General features: G+C 37.6%; 1 protein-coding gene across 2 annotated transcripts in view; it reads right to left on the minus strand.

Annotated features, from left to right (window-relative positions):
* Window positions 1–1,228: 1,228 nt before the first annotated feature.
* TMOD2 (tropomodulin 2) overlaps window positions 1,229–16,981 on the minus strand; it is a 57,304-nt gene continuing 41,551 nt past the window's right edge. For both annotated transcript variants that reach the window (XM_020980850.2, XM_020980867.2), the window contains exon 10: window positions 1,229–8,903. In XM_020980850.2, the coding sequence (XP_020836509.1) occupies window positions 8,869–8,903 (35 nt within the window). In that variant the 3' untranslated portion in view covers window positions 1,229–8,868. The remainder of the gene's footprint in view (window positions 8,904–16,981) is intronic.

Here is a 16,981-nt window from a genome sequence, read left to right on the forward strand (position 1 = left end):
TAGTGTATTCCCCTTTATGGTGGATTTCAAGCAGAGACTAGAAGATCACTTACCTGGTATGTCATAAAAATAAATGGTATTTTCTGTTTGGTTTTCTTTCATTCATTCCACATCCATTTACTGAGCCTTCCCCCTAAGTATTTAGGGAGGTGTGGGTAGGGTAAAGTGAATATAAATAAAAACACCTTTCATTTATAAAATACTTCACAATTTAGAAAGCACTTTTGTGATAATTGTATGGAAGCTCCATGGTAGCCCTCTAGACTCTGAATCCGGCAATGTTTTTTAAGGAAGTCATGTGGTACAATAGGGAAAAATAGGCAATGATTCTGGAATCATCCTGGAATGCCCTTCCTCCAGCTACAGACCTTCTTGGCTTCATTTAAGTCCCAACTAAAATCCCACCTTCTACAGGAAGCCTTCCCTAACCTCTCTTAATTCCAGTGCCTTTCCTCTGTTAATTATTTCCTATTTATCCAGCATATAGCTTGCTTTGTATATATTTATGTGTTGTCTCCCCCTTTAGATTATAAGCTCTTTGAGGGCAGGAACTATCTTTTTCCTCTTTTTTGTATCTCCAGTGCTTAGCACAGTGCCTACATATCAGGCACTTAATAAATGTTTATTGAGGGGCAACTAGGTGGTGAAGTGGATAGAGCACCGGCCCTAGATTCAGGAGGACCTGAGTTCAAATCTAGCCTCAGATATTTGACACTTACTAGCTGTGTGACCCTGGGCAAGTCACTTAACCCCATTGCCTAGCCAAAAAAGAAAAACAAACAAATAAATGATTATTGAATTGAACCTAGATGCCAATTCTGTCTCTGATGCTTAATACCTGTTTAGCTTGGACATATCAAGTAACCTCCCTGGGTTTCATCTGTAAAATGAGGGCTTAGACTACATGCCCTCTGAGGTTCCTTGCAACTCTAGAGCTATGATCTTATTGGGTCCTGTGAGATAGTAAGGGCAGAGAATTCCATTTCCACTCCCTCCCTCACTCCACACACTTATCATTTTCATATTGCAGATAAGAAAACTGAGGCTCAGTGAAAGAAAATGACGCAAAGTTACCCAGCTAGCAAGTGACAGGATTAGAAAGAATCCAGGTGTTCTGATCTCTTAATCCAGTGCTCTTCCCACAAAATCATTCCTGCCCTTGAGGAGCTTGTAAGTACAATTAACATACCATTTCACATTTTGCTATACACAAACACAAAGACAAGCCTTTACTTTCACATGGGCATTTTATTTGGGAAAAAAGAAGAAATAACATGAAATGATACATACAAAGATTATCTAGACACACTTGGACCTTTGTTTCATTTTTAAAGGACATGTTAATAACCCCAAATTTTCTCTAAGTTTTTATTTGGAACAAATAAATACAATATTAAACCTTTGATGGCAGAGAAATTTTGACTAAGTATTTCATATTCTGTTGAGTATTGGGCCTGGTTAATGTCTTAAGGGGTCATAAAATTGTTTACCTGTTTTAATCAATTAGAATCTTTTCAGGATAATTTGCTTTATGGATCTGTTATTTTACTAGTATGGGCACCTTCTCCATACCTCTTGTGTGGTTCTTCTTCATCGTCTTTTCATAAACCCTCCACAGATCAAGCCAATGATTTATTTTATACTTTTTACATCATACATTTGCTCTCTAACCTTTGTCCAACTTCACTATCTCCACAACTAATGGCAAAATGGCCTTTAACTCATTAATGACTAAAATTAGTTGTTTATGTAAGGTGGGTCAATTTTATAAATGAAAAGGAAAGTGAGACTCCATGGATTTTCCAAGAGCAAGCTAGCCCAATAATAACACAATCATACACTGCTGCTTATGTAACTTCAGACAGTTCATCACAGTACCATTTCCTTTGTTCTGGTCAAAAAAATAATACAGGTTCACATTGCCATATATCACAAAGCATCCAAATGGATTATACTATTACAGAGCAGCATGCATATATTGGTGGGTTAAGATGCTTTATGTTTGTTTCTCTTGATCTGATGAAGCGATTGAAATATAACCAAAGGCTCAATTAAAAATAATTTCAGGAATATTACAGATTTTAAAGAAACTTGTGCTGAAGGAAATAATAGTTTGAAATTAGAATACATATATATTTTAAAATTAAAGATTGTCACTAGCAATATTTGGTTCTAAAACAAAGATTCCTTATAAGTATGATTCACACACATTCCATTTTCACCGTATAGTTTATGTAGGCCTCTTCCTTATTCCTTTCCCATCATCTCAAACCCTAACTAGCTAACGTGTGCTCAGGACTTGTAAAATAATTGATATGAAAAAGAGATTACATGCTATGTTTAATTGTAATGGAAGATTTTTACTCTTATATATTTTCAAATCTTTTCATGCTGCCATACTATCTCCTAACTTGAAGGAAAAAATATTATTTTTTCCATCCACATGATTTCCTCCTTGGCAGTGTGCTTGTTAGAAATCCCTTCAAGATTTGGTAAAAGCCACAGGAGAGGGTTAAAAGATCCTTTTTACTGAAAGAATGTCTCTTGACTGCTTTTTATATTTTGTCCTCTTATCAAACTTTCAGAGGCTCTATTAGGAGGGAAATGATACTGTATCAGGTTCTCCTGGGTTCTCTTCTATCCAAAGAAGCAGAGCAAGTAAGTGAAAATAATCAAATAAGAGCTAGAAAAATTTTAATTCTATTTTAATTCATTTGACAAGTGAGAGAAACCGAGACCCAGGCAAAGGGCTAGTAAGTGGCAAGACTAGGATTAGAACTTATGCTGCCTTAATTGTTAACCCTCTCTATATAGTAACAAACATTTCTGCTAGGAAAGCAATAAGGGAACCTAAGCAAATAAATATGACAGTGAGGAAGGTAGATTTGTTACAAAAATATAATGCATCTTAACACTAAATATCATACTGCCTTGCATTTGTATAGCATTATTTTTAAAGCATTTCACATTTATTATCTCATTTAGTGCTAAAATATCTACTTAAAAGGGATAAAGGGAATTGTGTGAATAAATAGGGCAATTAGAAATTAGACATTTTCAAAATCACCATGTAAGCTAGGTAGTGTAAGCATTATTATCTTCATTTTATAAGTATGGAAAGAAAAGGTAATGTTTGTATTTGTTTATATTTTAGGTTATCTATGCCACTGCTTCTCTTCCATTAGTGTGAATAAATAGCTAATTATATACGCTGTTACTAGCCAGCATGAAAGCTTCATCCTTTTATTACTGACTGCACTGATGATCTGAACCCCAATTCAAAAGTACCTTTCTTTTCTGACTCATAAATAACCACTTACTTTCCCATTTCTTCCATAGAATGGTGATGGAATAGAGATCTTCATATAGGGCTGGCGGTCTTGGTGGTGGCAGAACACTATCAGGACCAAAGCTTGACTGCTGGTGATAATGAGGTGGCTGCTATGATAGGGCAAAACCTAATCAGACATAAGATGGGCAAGTTTTTCCCTTTTAGCACCAGAGCTAGCACCTGTAATGAGGCTGCTGGGTAAGGAGAGCTCTCCTGGAGCTCGATAACAAAAGGAGGATAACAGGGCCACATTACAAACTACGTTCTGTTTTTCGATTCTCTCTTCCCCTCATCCCCTTTCTGTTCCTCTCCCCAACCCTTGGCCCAGGACCCAAATTCCTATTACAGCTGTCTTCTTCCTTCATGTATCAGAATAGGGCTTATTCTAGGCAGATTGACTTTTAATACCATATGGGAAACAAAACCAGGTCAAGGATAGAAAAAAGGAAGAAAAGGAAGAAGAGACTATCTTCTTACCCCATTCATTCCTAGAAACCAATCATACTTGGGAGAAATAGACAGGGCTGACAGGAGGACCAGATGCACAGTCACATGTAGGCCCTCTCTGTGTGGGTTTTCTCCCACAACCCTATTCAAAGTGACACAAGTGATTTTTAAAAAAGAAATAAATACAACATATCACTGTGTATATGTCTTAAAAGACTTCCTGCCTTTGAAAAATAATGGGTTCTACTTGTGGGCTTAATGTAAAATGAGTAAGTTTACCAATTTCGATTTCCCAAACCAAACCTTGACCTCAGATGAACTTATCCTAGTCTGCCAATCCTTACCTTATTTACCATTAAAGATTGACAACTGTGGGGATGAGGAAGAGGCCCAGCAGGTTGTGGAATAAGAGATCAGATTGAAAGAGTTGGAAGATTATCTAGTTCATTCCTTATTCACATCATAAATCCTATCTACACCCCCAAGGACTGAACATTCAGTTCCCATTTTGAGACCTATCACGATGCGGGAATTCACTGTGGCAGCCAATTCCATTTTGGGACAACTTTAATTGTTTGAAAGTGTTTCCTTATGTTTGAATCAAAATCAGCTTCCCTTGTAAATTCCCACCCACAGCAAAATCTGTGATCAGGAGCCAAGAGTCTACCTCTTCCACATGACAATCTTTCAGATATCTGAACCCAGCAACCTTGCTAGGTAGGCCCTCTTCCCTCAATCATTCATGTCTTCTCTTTTCCAGGTGAAATATCCCTAGTTCCTTTAAATAAACCATGCCAAGGTCTCCTTTAGTCTCACTATCCAGGTCATCCACCCCTGGATGAAGGGTCAACCCCACTTGATAAGCAGTCTTTAGGCTCAAAATGAAAATGACGGTGGGAAGTTTCAGGTGTTTTCCCTTTTTTCCAGTGCCAATGAGTGAAAGAGGGAAAGAGGAGCCTTTTGCATGTCTTTGAATGAGAGGTTTCCTGGAAAGATCTGTGCTTGGGATCAGGCTGCAAATCTAAAGTTTACTGTTGTTAGTCCCTTTTTCAACTGATGGTGCAATAATAGCTGTTTGTACAGCAGGCAGGAAATAGCTCAGCGGGGAGTGAAACTGAGCTGCTATTAGTTTTGCCATTAGGCAATTAGCCTTCCCTCAAAAATCCCCAATCAGTTTTCTAAATATTCAAACCAGAAAATAAATAGATCCATGGCTGAAGGAGAGGAATGGGGGGTGGGGGTGGGGTTGTTGGCTAACACCTTTTTTCTCCTCCAAATGGATTCAAAACATGCCTTTATAGACTTGCCATTCACTCAGAGGAGGCCTAACTCCTGCTAAGAATATGATTCCCCTATTCCTTATCAAGTTTTGCTAAGCTTCCCTTGCTAATGCCACACCATTATTTTTCCAGTTCTGGCATCTCTTATGACCTTAGTTGTTTTTATTTTTGTTTTTGTTTTTTTAGGAGGAAGTAATTGGAATATTTGAGGTAGGAAGGAATATGGGGAATTAAGGGATAATAATGGTTGCTTTATGGTGGAAAAACAGTTATTTTGACCTTCCCTTTTCCAGGACCTATGTAATTATAGAAGGAGAGGAAACTATAAGCTTTGGATGTGCAATCAGACTTCAGAAATTCTACAGAATTTTGATTATTCTCTTCCGTTTTACTCTTTTGTGTAATGGCTGGCATAGTGATTACTAAGTGTTTCTTGGCCACATTCAACTTTTTTGCTTACTGGTTATTTGTATTTTTAATGATGGTTTCCTGGATACAGATCATTTCATTATGTCCTGAGTTGATATTCTTGCTATAGAATTTGATAAGGAGGGGAGGGGAAGTCTGAGAATAATTGACTAGACAGAATTCAACTAACTTAAACATCCCACCTGCAGTCTGGTAACTGAAATATTTTGTGGGGACTTTATGAATTTTATGAATAATCTGTATTTTTAACCTTTTAAACTTTGCAGAGAAAAAAAGCCACGTGGTACTGGGACCCTTATAGTAGGTTAAAACCCTCACGAACTAATTGAGAGGTTGTTTTGAACAAAGGTTCTTTGGGCTTTTTCTATCGCAACACTTCTCCCCGCCTTCTGTTCCCTCACACCCAGGAGAGAAGGAGGAGGGACTAGAGCTAAGGACCTCAAGTGAAGGTCACAACTTGAGCCAGCGCCAATGGGTGGAGACAGGTGTGATAAGGCAGAATCAGTTCTATTTATTTCTCCAATCCAGAGAGGGGGAGAATTCTCCTCTGTTAAACTATCCTCCATAGCAACACCTGCTGGGTATCAAGTATATATCTAAATTTCTACTAAAGTAAATCCAAAAAAGATATATTAAGCACCCATTACACTGTGATGGGAGCAATACAGAGTGCAGGTAAGGCACAATCCCTGCCCTCAATCTGGTAGATACAAAGTGTTGGCAACATTTCCCCCACCTCTACAACCGAATGACCCACAAAGAAATGCAAAGGTCCTTTCAAGACTAAACTACAGGTTACTTGAGGGTGATACTGTATATTTCCCACAGTGCCTAGAACATGGTAAATTCAGGCTGGTTATCTGAATTTTTATAAGACCATCATGCAAAATGTCATTAGCTCATTCATGCAGGGTACACAGATTATAACTTGTTTCACTTCTGGCTAGGGAATAATTGTGTTTTCCTCAACTCTCGACTGATGGAAAGTTGGTCTGAGGTGAAGCCTGTTTTTAAAATTTTTTTTTTTTTGCGTGAGGGTAGAACAAGGGTGTCAGCATATATACTGAATAATAATAACTGACATGGATACGATGCTTTTAAGGTTTGCAAAATGCTTTACACACATTGTCTCATTTGAGCCACATACAACCCTGTGCTTGTATTAAACACCATTCTTTTACAGATAAGGATATTGAGGCTCAGAGAGGTATCTGGACTTGCCTAAGTTCATACAATTACTAAGTCTCTTGAGACTGGACTTATACTTAGATCTTTCTTACCCCAAGCCTAGTAACTCCAGCCCATTAGGCAACACTGCCTTTATTTTTAGTTTAAAGATGACAGTAGGCTTAGACATTTGTTTAGTTAGCCTCTATGTTGCGATAGTTGATGGCTGGTGAAAAGTAGAGGCTGCTGGCTTCCAGTAGTGATTCTACATAAGAAATGGTGACTTCTAGAATGGAGGTGGGTTTTCTCTACTCACTGGCCCTGGGGACTTTGTGATGTTCAGCAAAGTTGGAAAGGGAACATCAGGGTGATTATGAAAATCCCACTGATTTTGGGGCACATAGCTCAATTTCATTTCATGCTAAAACTATCAAAAAATTTTTTTTAACCTTAAAGAGCTTAAATCCAACTGCTTCATTTAACAGATGAAAATGTCTATAAATTTCAGCATACATGCTGACCATAACTCTAATTTTGAACTGTTTTGAAGACCCAGGTAACAAAGGATAAGGATAACACAAGACATAATGATTAGAAGTACTTAATTAAAAAAAAAAGACTGTGTACTAAATGTTGATCCAGTATTCTACAAATTAAGAGCTGTAACACAACATATCTGTATTTTCTCATTAACTTATCTTAATGCTACCGAGAAAAATTGTGTCCACATGGCAGAGATAATTGGCCACAGAATTAAAATTCTGAATTTGGTCTCTGTGTGTGTCACCTGGTAATACCGGCAAGGCCCAGGCTTAGTCAGGGGATAAGGAAAAATCAGGAAGGAAGGAAGAGGAGGAAAAAGAAAGTTAGAGGGAAAAATAGAAGAAATGGGAGACAAGGAAAGAAAAGAGGAAAAAAAGAATATGCATGGAGAGGAGCTGCAGAATGCCTCAGATGCCACTCAGTAGCACCAATGCCCAAGGGTGCCTACCCTTGTCGCTGTAGCGTGCTTTTCTTTCATTTAGTACTGAATGATTAGGTTAAAAGCATTATGCAGATTAAATATCCAGTTAAGTCACTTGTATTCTCATAGGCTATGTCTGCACTATGGGAAACATCTAGATGACAAGTGGTGTGTTCCCAAATAGCTCGATCTTTGGTACTGGGGAGACAAAACAGAACTGATCTGATTTTTTCACTTTTCATTCTGTTGTTTTGGCACTATGTAGACAAAGCCACAGAGGTTTATAATTAGTCCAAACAGTGCATCTCAAAAGTGCAGTTCAAAGAAAATCTTGGTGAGCAGTAGTATGGTGAATTTAAAAGGAATGCAGAGCTCCAAAAAGCTTTTACCTTTTGTTAAAATGTTAAAAACTATTTTGAAAAGTGTTAAAACAACTTTTCAAATCATGATCATTGGTTGACAGTAAGAAATAATTTATGCTGGACAAGTAGTGATGGGAGTTTTAATTCATTTCACTACTTGTTGATCTTTTGGCTGGTAAATAACATATTTGTGGGCTGGTAAATACTTTGTAGTTGTTTTCCTAAGGCTGTTAAAGGTAAAGTGATGCTCCTCCATATGTGATGATGATACTACTGGCCCACCATAGGTAGGGCATGCTCTTTCAATAATTTTCCAGTCCTGTGGAATCCTTTCATACTCTCACCCAATATAGGGTTGGCAATACTGGCACATTTCTTTTGTTATGTCAGCAGAATGTCTCTGTAACAATTAGCCTAACTCAAAGCAGTGTATGTAAACAGAGCTAGGGCTTGATGAAAACAACTATACCTAAAAACATACCTTATGTACTAAAATCCCCTTTGTGGTTAAAAATGAACTTCTGTGGGAAGTAACAAGTTGATTACACTGAATAAATTGGGCAAGAAATTCCTATACGAAGGCAGTTAATGTCATTCTTGGTGACTGCCACTCAACTAAAGTCTATCAATCCACTGTTCACTGTGCATGCCAGAATCACACATGATGAAAATAAAAAATATGTGCACATTATTCATCAGAGAGAAATAATGTTACACACACACACACAAACAAAATAAAGTTAACATATTAGTGGTGTGAATAAAGAGTAAGCTATTAACGGAAATGAATGACCTTTGCAAAAATGGTCTCGCTGGGGCAAGAGTTTAAGGTTTCGATCTTAACAGCTAGCTGCCTTAGGCAGAGCCACACTTCTCCCGATGGTTGGGTTATCGCCGGTCACCTTCTACTCGTTTCTTGCGAACTAGGCCAAAGACAAATTAAAATAAATGAAAAATAAATTTAAGGAGAATAAATTTACTATTGGCAAAGCATTTCAGATTTTAAGTATTCACACACAAAATAGCAGTCCTATACAATATCCTATATACATTTAGATTGTAGTGATCAGAATTCTCAGTTATCGGAGCCTATGGATGACAGTATCATCTGAATGTTTAAAAAAATGATTTTGAGATGCATTTTAATATTTACATTAGAATTCTGGCAATGCAGAGTGTTTCATACTGTATTTCCATTCAGGAGGAGCCAGAAGGAAGGTCTAGCTCAGGGGTGGGGAACCTGTGGCCTTGAGGCCACACGTAGTCTTTTAAGTCCTTGCATGCAGCCTTTTGACTGAGTCCAAGTTTTATAGAACAAATCCTTTTATTAAGGGGATTTGTTCTGTGAAGTTTGGATTCAGTCACAGGGCCGCACTTGAGGACCTAGCCGGCCACATTGAGACTTGCAGGTTCCCCACCCTTGGTCTAGCTTCTCCACACTACTCCCAACTCAACTTCTCCTTACTCTCCACTTCAACACAGCGAAGGGATGGTATGTCTCTGAGATTATGAGAACACTCGCTAAGCTGCCCTCTTTTCATTTAAAATTTTCTGTCCAAGCAATTAATCAAATTAATTACTTTGTGTTTTAAAATGTCTTATCCTGATAGTGATTCTGATCATCCAAGAAAACTTCAACTTTTTTTTTGCCTCTTAACTCTTGCTGGTCCACAGTCATTATGTCACCTAAGGAGTTGTAAACAAAGTGATTCTCTCAGCCCCAAGACCACAGATCAAGGTTAAAACACAATTCTGACATCCTACTAGTATATAATTAAGGTAAGCTATATAGCAAAAGCTCTTTTACCCAACACAAGACTGATGAAAGTAGCACTTTATGCTCATGACATCAGAATATTTAATATTAAGTATCCAGTCAAGTCAATAAACATTTATTAAACACCTCCTATGTTCAAGGCACTATGCTAAGTCCTAGAACACAGGTTTTTAACCTGGGGTCTGTGAACTAATTCAATATTTCCTTTGTTATCCTATGTATTTTATGAATTTAAAAACATTATTCTGGGAAGGGGTCCATCTATAGGCTTCACCAGGCTACCAAAGGGATTCCATGACACCAAAAAAAAAAAAAGATTAAGAACCCCTGATCTAGATGTGGGTCTTACACAGTTATAATTATGAGTGCTTGAAGTGGGAAGTGCAAGAGAGAAACCAGGATGATATTAATAACTCTTTCTCTTACTGAAATTACCTAGAATACTTGTCACCAGGCACCAATTTTGAGGATTACATAACAAATTACTGTCATAGGGCCCCTGAATCTTTAATAGTAATCTGAAAATTGAGTTTGATTTTTTAAAAGCATTTGACTCAACAGAGCAAAATATAGCTTTAAAGACTTTCCTCCAACAAAGTATTCCTATGTATGTGTTACCATCATACAAAGGGTTACTTAAGGGATATAATCCTAGACAGAATTTAGTTTAATTTTCCATTGATTATGTGTATTAAATAAACCAAAAAAACCAGGGCACCAAATATGTCTGCTTATGGTATCAAATTCAAATAGAAACATTTTGGGGGAGGCAAAGTAACTTAGGAAATCAGAAATTAACATTATCTATGTTGTATTATATTTTGTTGTTACTCATTGCCCAATTACATTTTAATCTGGTTTGGTGGAACTTGGGAGTCAGATCAGGCCTGAGTTTGACACCTCTGTTATAGAGGTTGTTTTGAACACAATCCACAAAAGGAAGAAAGATTTCCTAGATGCTAAAGTCCAGCAGATGACCCCACTTTCAGATAACATTGGGTTGATTGCATTAACTCTAGAACACTATGTAGTTTCCTCAGTGAAATCTGCAGCTGCTCAGAAGAAATGAGTCTAGTAATCCACCGAGGAAAATCCAAGTAGATGAAGCATGTAATACACTGCTCATACTACTGCAAGCAGATGTATGAACAATTCATTGAGTCAGGAAATCGGGACATGTATCTTGGACGGGTACTGAAAATTAATCATACTCACACCCTATACAGATAAGGTCGAAATGGGTACATGTTTTAGACACAAGGGATGATACCATAAGCAAATTAGGAGAGAACGGAATAGTTTACCTGTCAGATCTATGGAGAAGGGAAGATTGTATGACCAAGCAAGATTTAGAAAACGTTATGAAATGCAAAATGGATAATTTTGATTACATTAAATTAAAAAAAGTTTTTGCACAAACAAAATCAATGCAACCAAGATTAGAAGGAAAGAAGAAAGCTGGGAAACAATTTTTACAGCCAATGTTTCTGATAAAGGCCTCATTTCTCAAATACATAGAGAACCGAAGATAAACTATAAGCTGGACCAGGACTGAATGAATAAGGGGAGGGCTGGATGGCATTTGTAAAACTGCATAGTATTTTTAAAGACCCCAAGCTGCTGTGATTTTACTGAAGGTATAAAAGGCTTTCTTTTGCTTCTCTACTGAAGTCTGTATCTGATATGTACTGTCCCTAGCAATTTCAGATTTCATATAACCTGGCTAATTCAGATTGTTTGCTTTCTGCAAAGCCACTATTGACTCTGTAAGTTCTTTACCTACTTTTCTGGAAAAAAAAATAGTAGAGCTCTCAAATAATTTATAGTGACAAATCTTTCATGGGGATACAGCATGCAGTGTAGAAAGCCCATCTACACTGCCTTTTATGATTTAGGAATGACAAGTTCTGTGTATGCTGTGTATATCACACTCAACAGCCTCCAAGGTAGGGTTACATCTTCTGATGAAAGTTAATTGGTACATTTTTGGTCTATTACTGATTAAACTAATTAATATGTCCCCTGCAGAAAGGGTTCAGCTCCTGACACAAGCTAGGTTTGAAGCTAAGACCAGCCTGACATGGAGGTCCATTAGGGAATGTCATCTCCATTCATAGCAATTTCTCTGACTCTGTGATAGACTTGGAGCCCCTGGAACGACCCTTAAGAGGCCAAGTCCAACCCTGCTCATTTTACTGTAAAAACTGAGGTCCAGAGAGGTTAAAATGACTTGTTCAAGGTCACAAAAATAATAAGTGGAATAATCAGAATTTGAACCTGGATCCTCTGGTTCTAAGTCCAATACTTTCTACTTTACCAGGCTATCTCCCTTAAGGGAGCCAGAGTTAGACCACACCAAGGTTGCTATTTCTTCTATTTCTTTGTGATAAAGGGCAGACCACTACAAAATTAAATAAATAATTTCAAGTCCTAAGTACCATCATTCAGAGTCTTTTGAGAAATTGTGCTACTCAATTTTGCCTCAACTTTTTTTTTCTTTCTAAATTGTAGTTGGCCAACTGTATTCAAGGGTACAAAGAACACACCTTCACCTTGAAAATCTGGTGCAAAAGTCCAAAAACAGTCAAAATTACCTACTGTGAGGTTCAACTGGGACATGCGGTTTTACTCTTTGAAATCAACTATTAGCTATAAAAATGCATCAACTTAGAGAGATGCTAGGTTTCAAAATGTCTTACATGAAAAAAATTGCCTTAAGCTTCATGGTTGGGCTTTGGACAATGAAGATTAGAAGAAGAAGGGAATGGTTGGTTAATCAACAATCTTTTGCTTTCAATAAGTAATTTTAACGCAAACTTGACAGGTAAGTGTTTCCTTGTTTCAAATTATTTGTGTTATTCTGGTGGGTGTTTTCCAGTCACCACAATTAGGGCACCTTTAATGGCAGCTCATTCAGACAGAAAACCATTCTCTCTTTCCTGCCTACCATGTTGCCAGATGATTTCTAGAAGCACTTCTCTGCCTTTACCACTCACTATGCTCATGGATTCAACCTTTCTGTTTCATAAAAATACTATACTATTGTTTTTTGAATTTTCTGATACTTCAGGTCATCTGTAATCTCATCAATGTAGGGACTCCCTCCAATGGTAATGATTCCATGCAGTACTTGCCCATGTCCCCATATAAATCTTCCACAGGGGGTCTGCCTAACATGCCGAGTTGTTCTTCTAGATCTCTTGACATTGCCTGTATACCAATGGAGACAGGTGGAGGTGGTGCAGTGAACAGAGTGCTAGGTCTAGAGTCAGAAAGACCTGAGATCAAATCTGGCGTCAGACATTTACTATTTATATGACCATGGGCAAGTCACTTAAACTGTTTGCCTCAGTTTCTGCAACTGTAATATGTAGATAATAATAGCACCTACCTCTCAGGGTTATTGTGAGGATCAAATGATGCTAATAGTTGTAAAGCTTTCAGCATAGTTCCTAGCATGTAATAAACACTATATAAGTGCTTGTTTCTCTCCATCCCCTTCCCCCAGTGGAGCATGTCAGCTACCCATCAGTGGCTCTTGCCACAGAATGGTTGAATAGTCAGATTCAAAGAGTAATTGTTAATGTTTCAATGACAACCTAAAAGGTCTCCAGGGGAGTGCTCCAGGGATCTCTGCTTGATCCTGTGTTGCTTAACATTTTTATCAATGACTTGGATAGAGGTATATATATTCTCATCAGATTTGCAGATGACGCTAAGTTAGGAGGGATAGCTAACATACTAAATAACAGGGTCAGGATCCAAAAAGGCCATGACAAACCAGATTATTAGACTGAATCTAATAAGATGACATTCAACAGCAATAAATATAAAGTCTTATACTTTGGTTCAAAAAATCAGCTTCGTAAGTACAGAATGGAAGAAGCATTGGTTAGACAGCAATTTGTCTGAAAAAGTTCTGAGTGTTTTAGTGGACTGCAAACAGTGTAATATAGCAGCCAAAAATGTGAAGTGATTTTGGGCTGAATTATGAGAGGCATGACTTCCAGGAATAAGGAGGTGAGAGTTCTTCTATTTTCTACCCAAGTAAGGCCACATATAGAATACTGTGTGTGGTATGAGGCTCCTCAGTTTAAGGACTTTGATAGGGTAGAGAGCATCTGGAGGAGAGCAACCAACACGGTGAAAAGCCTATCATTTGAGGACTGGTTGAAGGGATTGGGGATATTTAACCTGGAGAAGACAGCATTGGGAGAGGAAGGATATGATAGTTATCTTCAAGAGTTGGAAGGCTGCTATGTTAAAGAGGGATTAAATTTACTCTGTTTGGCCCCACAGACAGAACCAGAAGCTATGAGTGGAAGCAGCAAACAGGTATCTTTAGTTTTGAGATCAGGAAAAAAACATCCTAATAATTAGAGTTGCCCAAAAGTGGAATAATCTGTCTTGAGAGGTAATAGTTACCCTTCATTTAGGGGTGTGTGTGTGTGTGTGTCTTCAAATAGAGGTTTGATGACTATTTATTGTTGTTCAGTCATTTCAGTAGTGTCTGACTCTTCTTGGCAAACATACGGAGTGGTTTGCCATTTCCTTCTCCAGCTCATTTTACAAATGAGGAAACTGAGGCAAATAGGTTTAATGGACTTGTCCAGGGTCACATAGCTAGTAAGCGTCTGAGGCCCAATTTAAACTTGGGAAGATGAGTCTTCCTGACTCCAAGCCTGGAGATCTATCCACTATGCCACCTAGCTGCCTGACCATTCGTTGGGTATATTATATTGGGAATTCTCTTCAGGTACTGTTTGTACTAGGTGGTCACCAAGGTCTCATTCAACTCTCAGATTCTGTGATTCTGTGAAGGAATCTTGTATTACTTCCATATGAATACAAGACATATGGCTGAAGTATTTAAGCCAATATTTTTGCTCTAGCATGGCTCTTTATAGTCAAACGGGACCTTGTATTCCTCATACTATTCAGGCAATTGTGTGACTGTAAAGATGTGGTCTGCTGTAGAATACTGTTTACAAGAACCTGACTGCTCCCTTCTGATGCCTTCATCAAGGATGCCATCAGTTTCTCAGAGATTTTTGAAGAGATAGCAAAGCAACATATGAGTTGATAATAATGTACAAATTACTTGGGACAAGCCATGATTTCTATATGATTTCATTTTGTAAAAGCAATGGTCATGCGTGTGTGGGGGCTATTATGAAAGTAGGATGACTCAGAACCTTGGTCACATGATACCCCCCTGAGCTGATTACTTGACTTTTGTTAGCTTTTCATCAGCTGAGTACTATAAATTTAGTGGCACACACAAGTGGGCCAGCTATCTTTTGTCCAGTTTTTAATTCTGTGGTTTTAAAAAAATAGATGTTAGTCCAAGGAAAAGTGGAAACATTACAGTTCTTAAAGAGCATACTTTGATGACTGCTAAAGATACTGCAACGGCTGCTGGTGTGAAAGTCAAGCATTTCAAGGACCATCCAAACTCGTGACAAAATAGGATCATTTACACAGAACAAAGGAAAGTGCAGTCTAAAATGAAAAGCAACTCCAAGAACTAACAACACATCGCTAAAAAAAAAAAAACAAACCGTCAAATGAACTCTTAGAAAATAAATAAAGACTTTCGGAGAGACCTGGCAATTGTAGAGGTTATTACCGATTCATCTACCGTGTGGTATAGGCCTCTTGAAGTTGGAAGAAGAGAGAAAGGAATAGTTAAAAAAAAAACCCAGCTACTAAACTGTTAAAAAAGAAAAAAAATGGTCACAGGCAAAACAATACAAAGACTGGAGAATAAACGGGGAAATGGCAATTTCTTGCTGATGAAATTCATTTTTTTATTCAATGCTGTATTAAAACTATTGTCAGAAGTCAGCCTCTAAGACTCCGAAAGATTTGGGCCTCTTCATCAAACTGTAAGCCATCCACCCCACTAAAAAAAGTCTGAGAGATTTTTGACTTCTAGTGGAAGTCTTGTCCCCATTGAGAGAAAGATGAACTCTGATAAACACACTTCTATACTAAGAAAAAAATTGTTTCGGAATTACTTGAGGCAACTGGTGGCGCAGTAGCTAGAATGCTGGGTCTCGGTCAGGAAGACCTGAGTTTAAGTCTAGCCTTGGATGTTTATTAGCTGTGTGACCCTGAGCCAGTAACTTAACTTCTGTTTGCCTCGGGGACAATAACAGTACCTACTTCACAGGGTAGTTGTAAGGATCAAGTGAGATAATGTTTGTAAAGGTACTTCACACAGTGCCTGGCTCATAGTAGGTACTGCTTCCCTTTCCTTCCCTTTCTATATTTTCATGTAAATGCATCAGGGACTATTAAGGTAAATTTAAACATGTTTGCAACTTTCCCATTAATTACCCTTTAAAAATTATCAGAGGAGAGTGCAGGGAACTCTGGATCTTACGGCTGATCTAAAACTGACTTTAACTTAAATGTTAGCAGCTTTTTGATTCTCTAAAATTTCATGCATCAGGAGCAAGAGTCATAACCCAATGAACTCTCTTTTTCTTTACTAGGGCTACTCACACTGTTCTCCTTCTGACTTCCTTATGGCATTAGACACTCTGTTTTAAATAACTCTTTTAATTGCTAATCTATTAATTTTAATTACATTTCATAGACTATCAAAAGATAAGAAGACCTAGTTTTGAGGTTGCCCTTCTTAGGCAAAAAACCTAAATTACTTCACCAATTTTATAAAAGATATATTTCAGAGGGCTAACAAGATTAAAGGAAAAGAGTAGGAATATTTTAGCCAGTGCTTACTAGCATGAAAGTAGTGCTATCCACCTCCAGCATTAAATGGAGAACAGAGGAAAGCTAAGTGGGGAGGCTGCTTGGACGTTCTCATACCATTTTAGGCACTTCTAAGTTGGATCTTCACAGCGACTTAATTATTTTGTTTGTGAATTCCCCAGATCAAACATATCGATATTCAAATGCAAGAACAAATATTAGTCCTAAAAGTCAAATGTAAGTGATTTAGGAAATAACTTCCTGTTCCCCTCCTCTGGTACAGATAGCCAAGGACTATGTATAAATATTAATGCATTTAATTTGAGTCAATAAACATTTGTTAAACACCTACAAGGTACAGTTAAATAAGATATTTAAAAAAAAAAGAAAATAAGATGAAAACCAAAGGTTATTTGGTAAGAAGAGATGAAATTCTTATTTTGATGGTATGGTTTAAGTCAAGGATTCTTAACCTTTCCTGTGTCCTAGACCCCTTTGTCAGCC

Source organism: Phascolarctos cinereus, unplaced genomic scaffold (genome assembly GCF_003287225.1).
Source record: "Phascolarctos cinereus isolate Bilbo 61053 unplaced genomic scaffold, phaCin_HiC Scaffold_3;HRSCAF=262, whole genome shotgun sequence".
NCBI lineage: Eukaryota > Metazoa > Chordata > Mammalia > Diprotodontia > Phascolarctidae > Phascolarctos > Phascolarctos cinereus.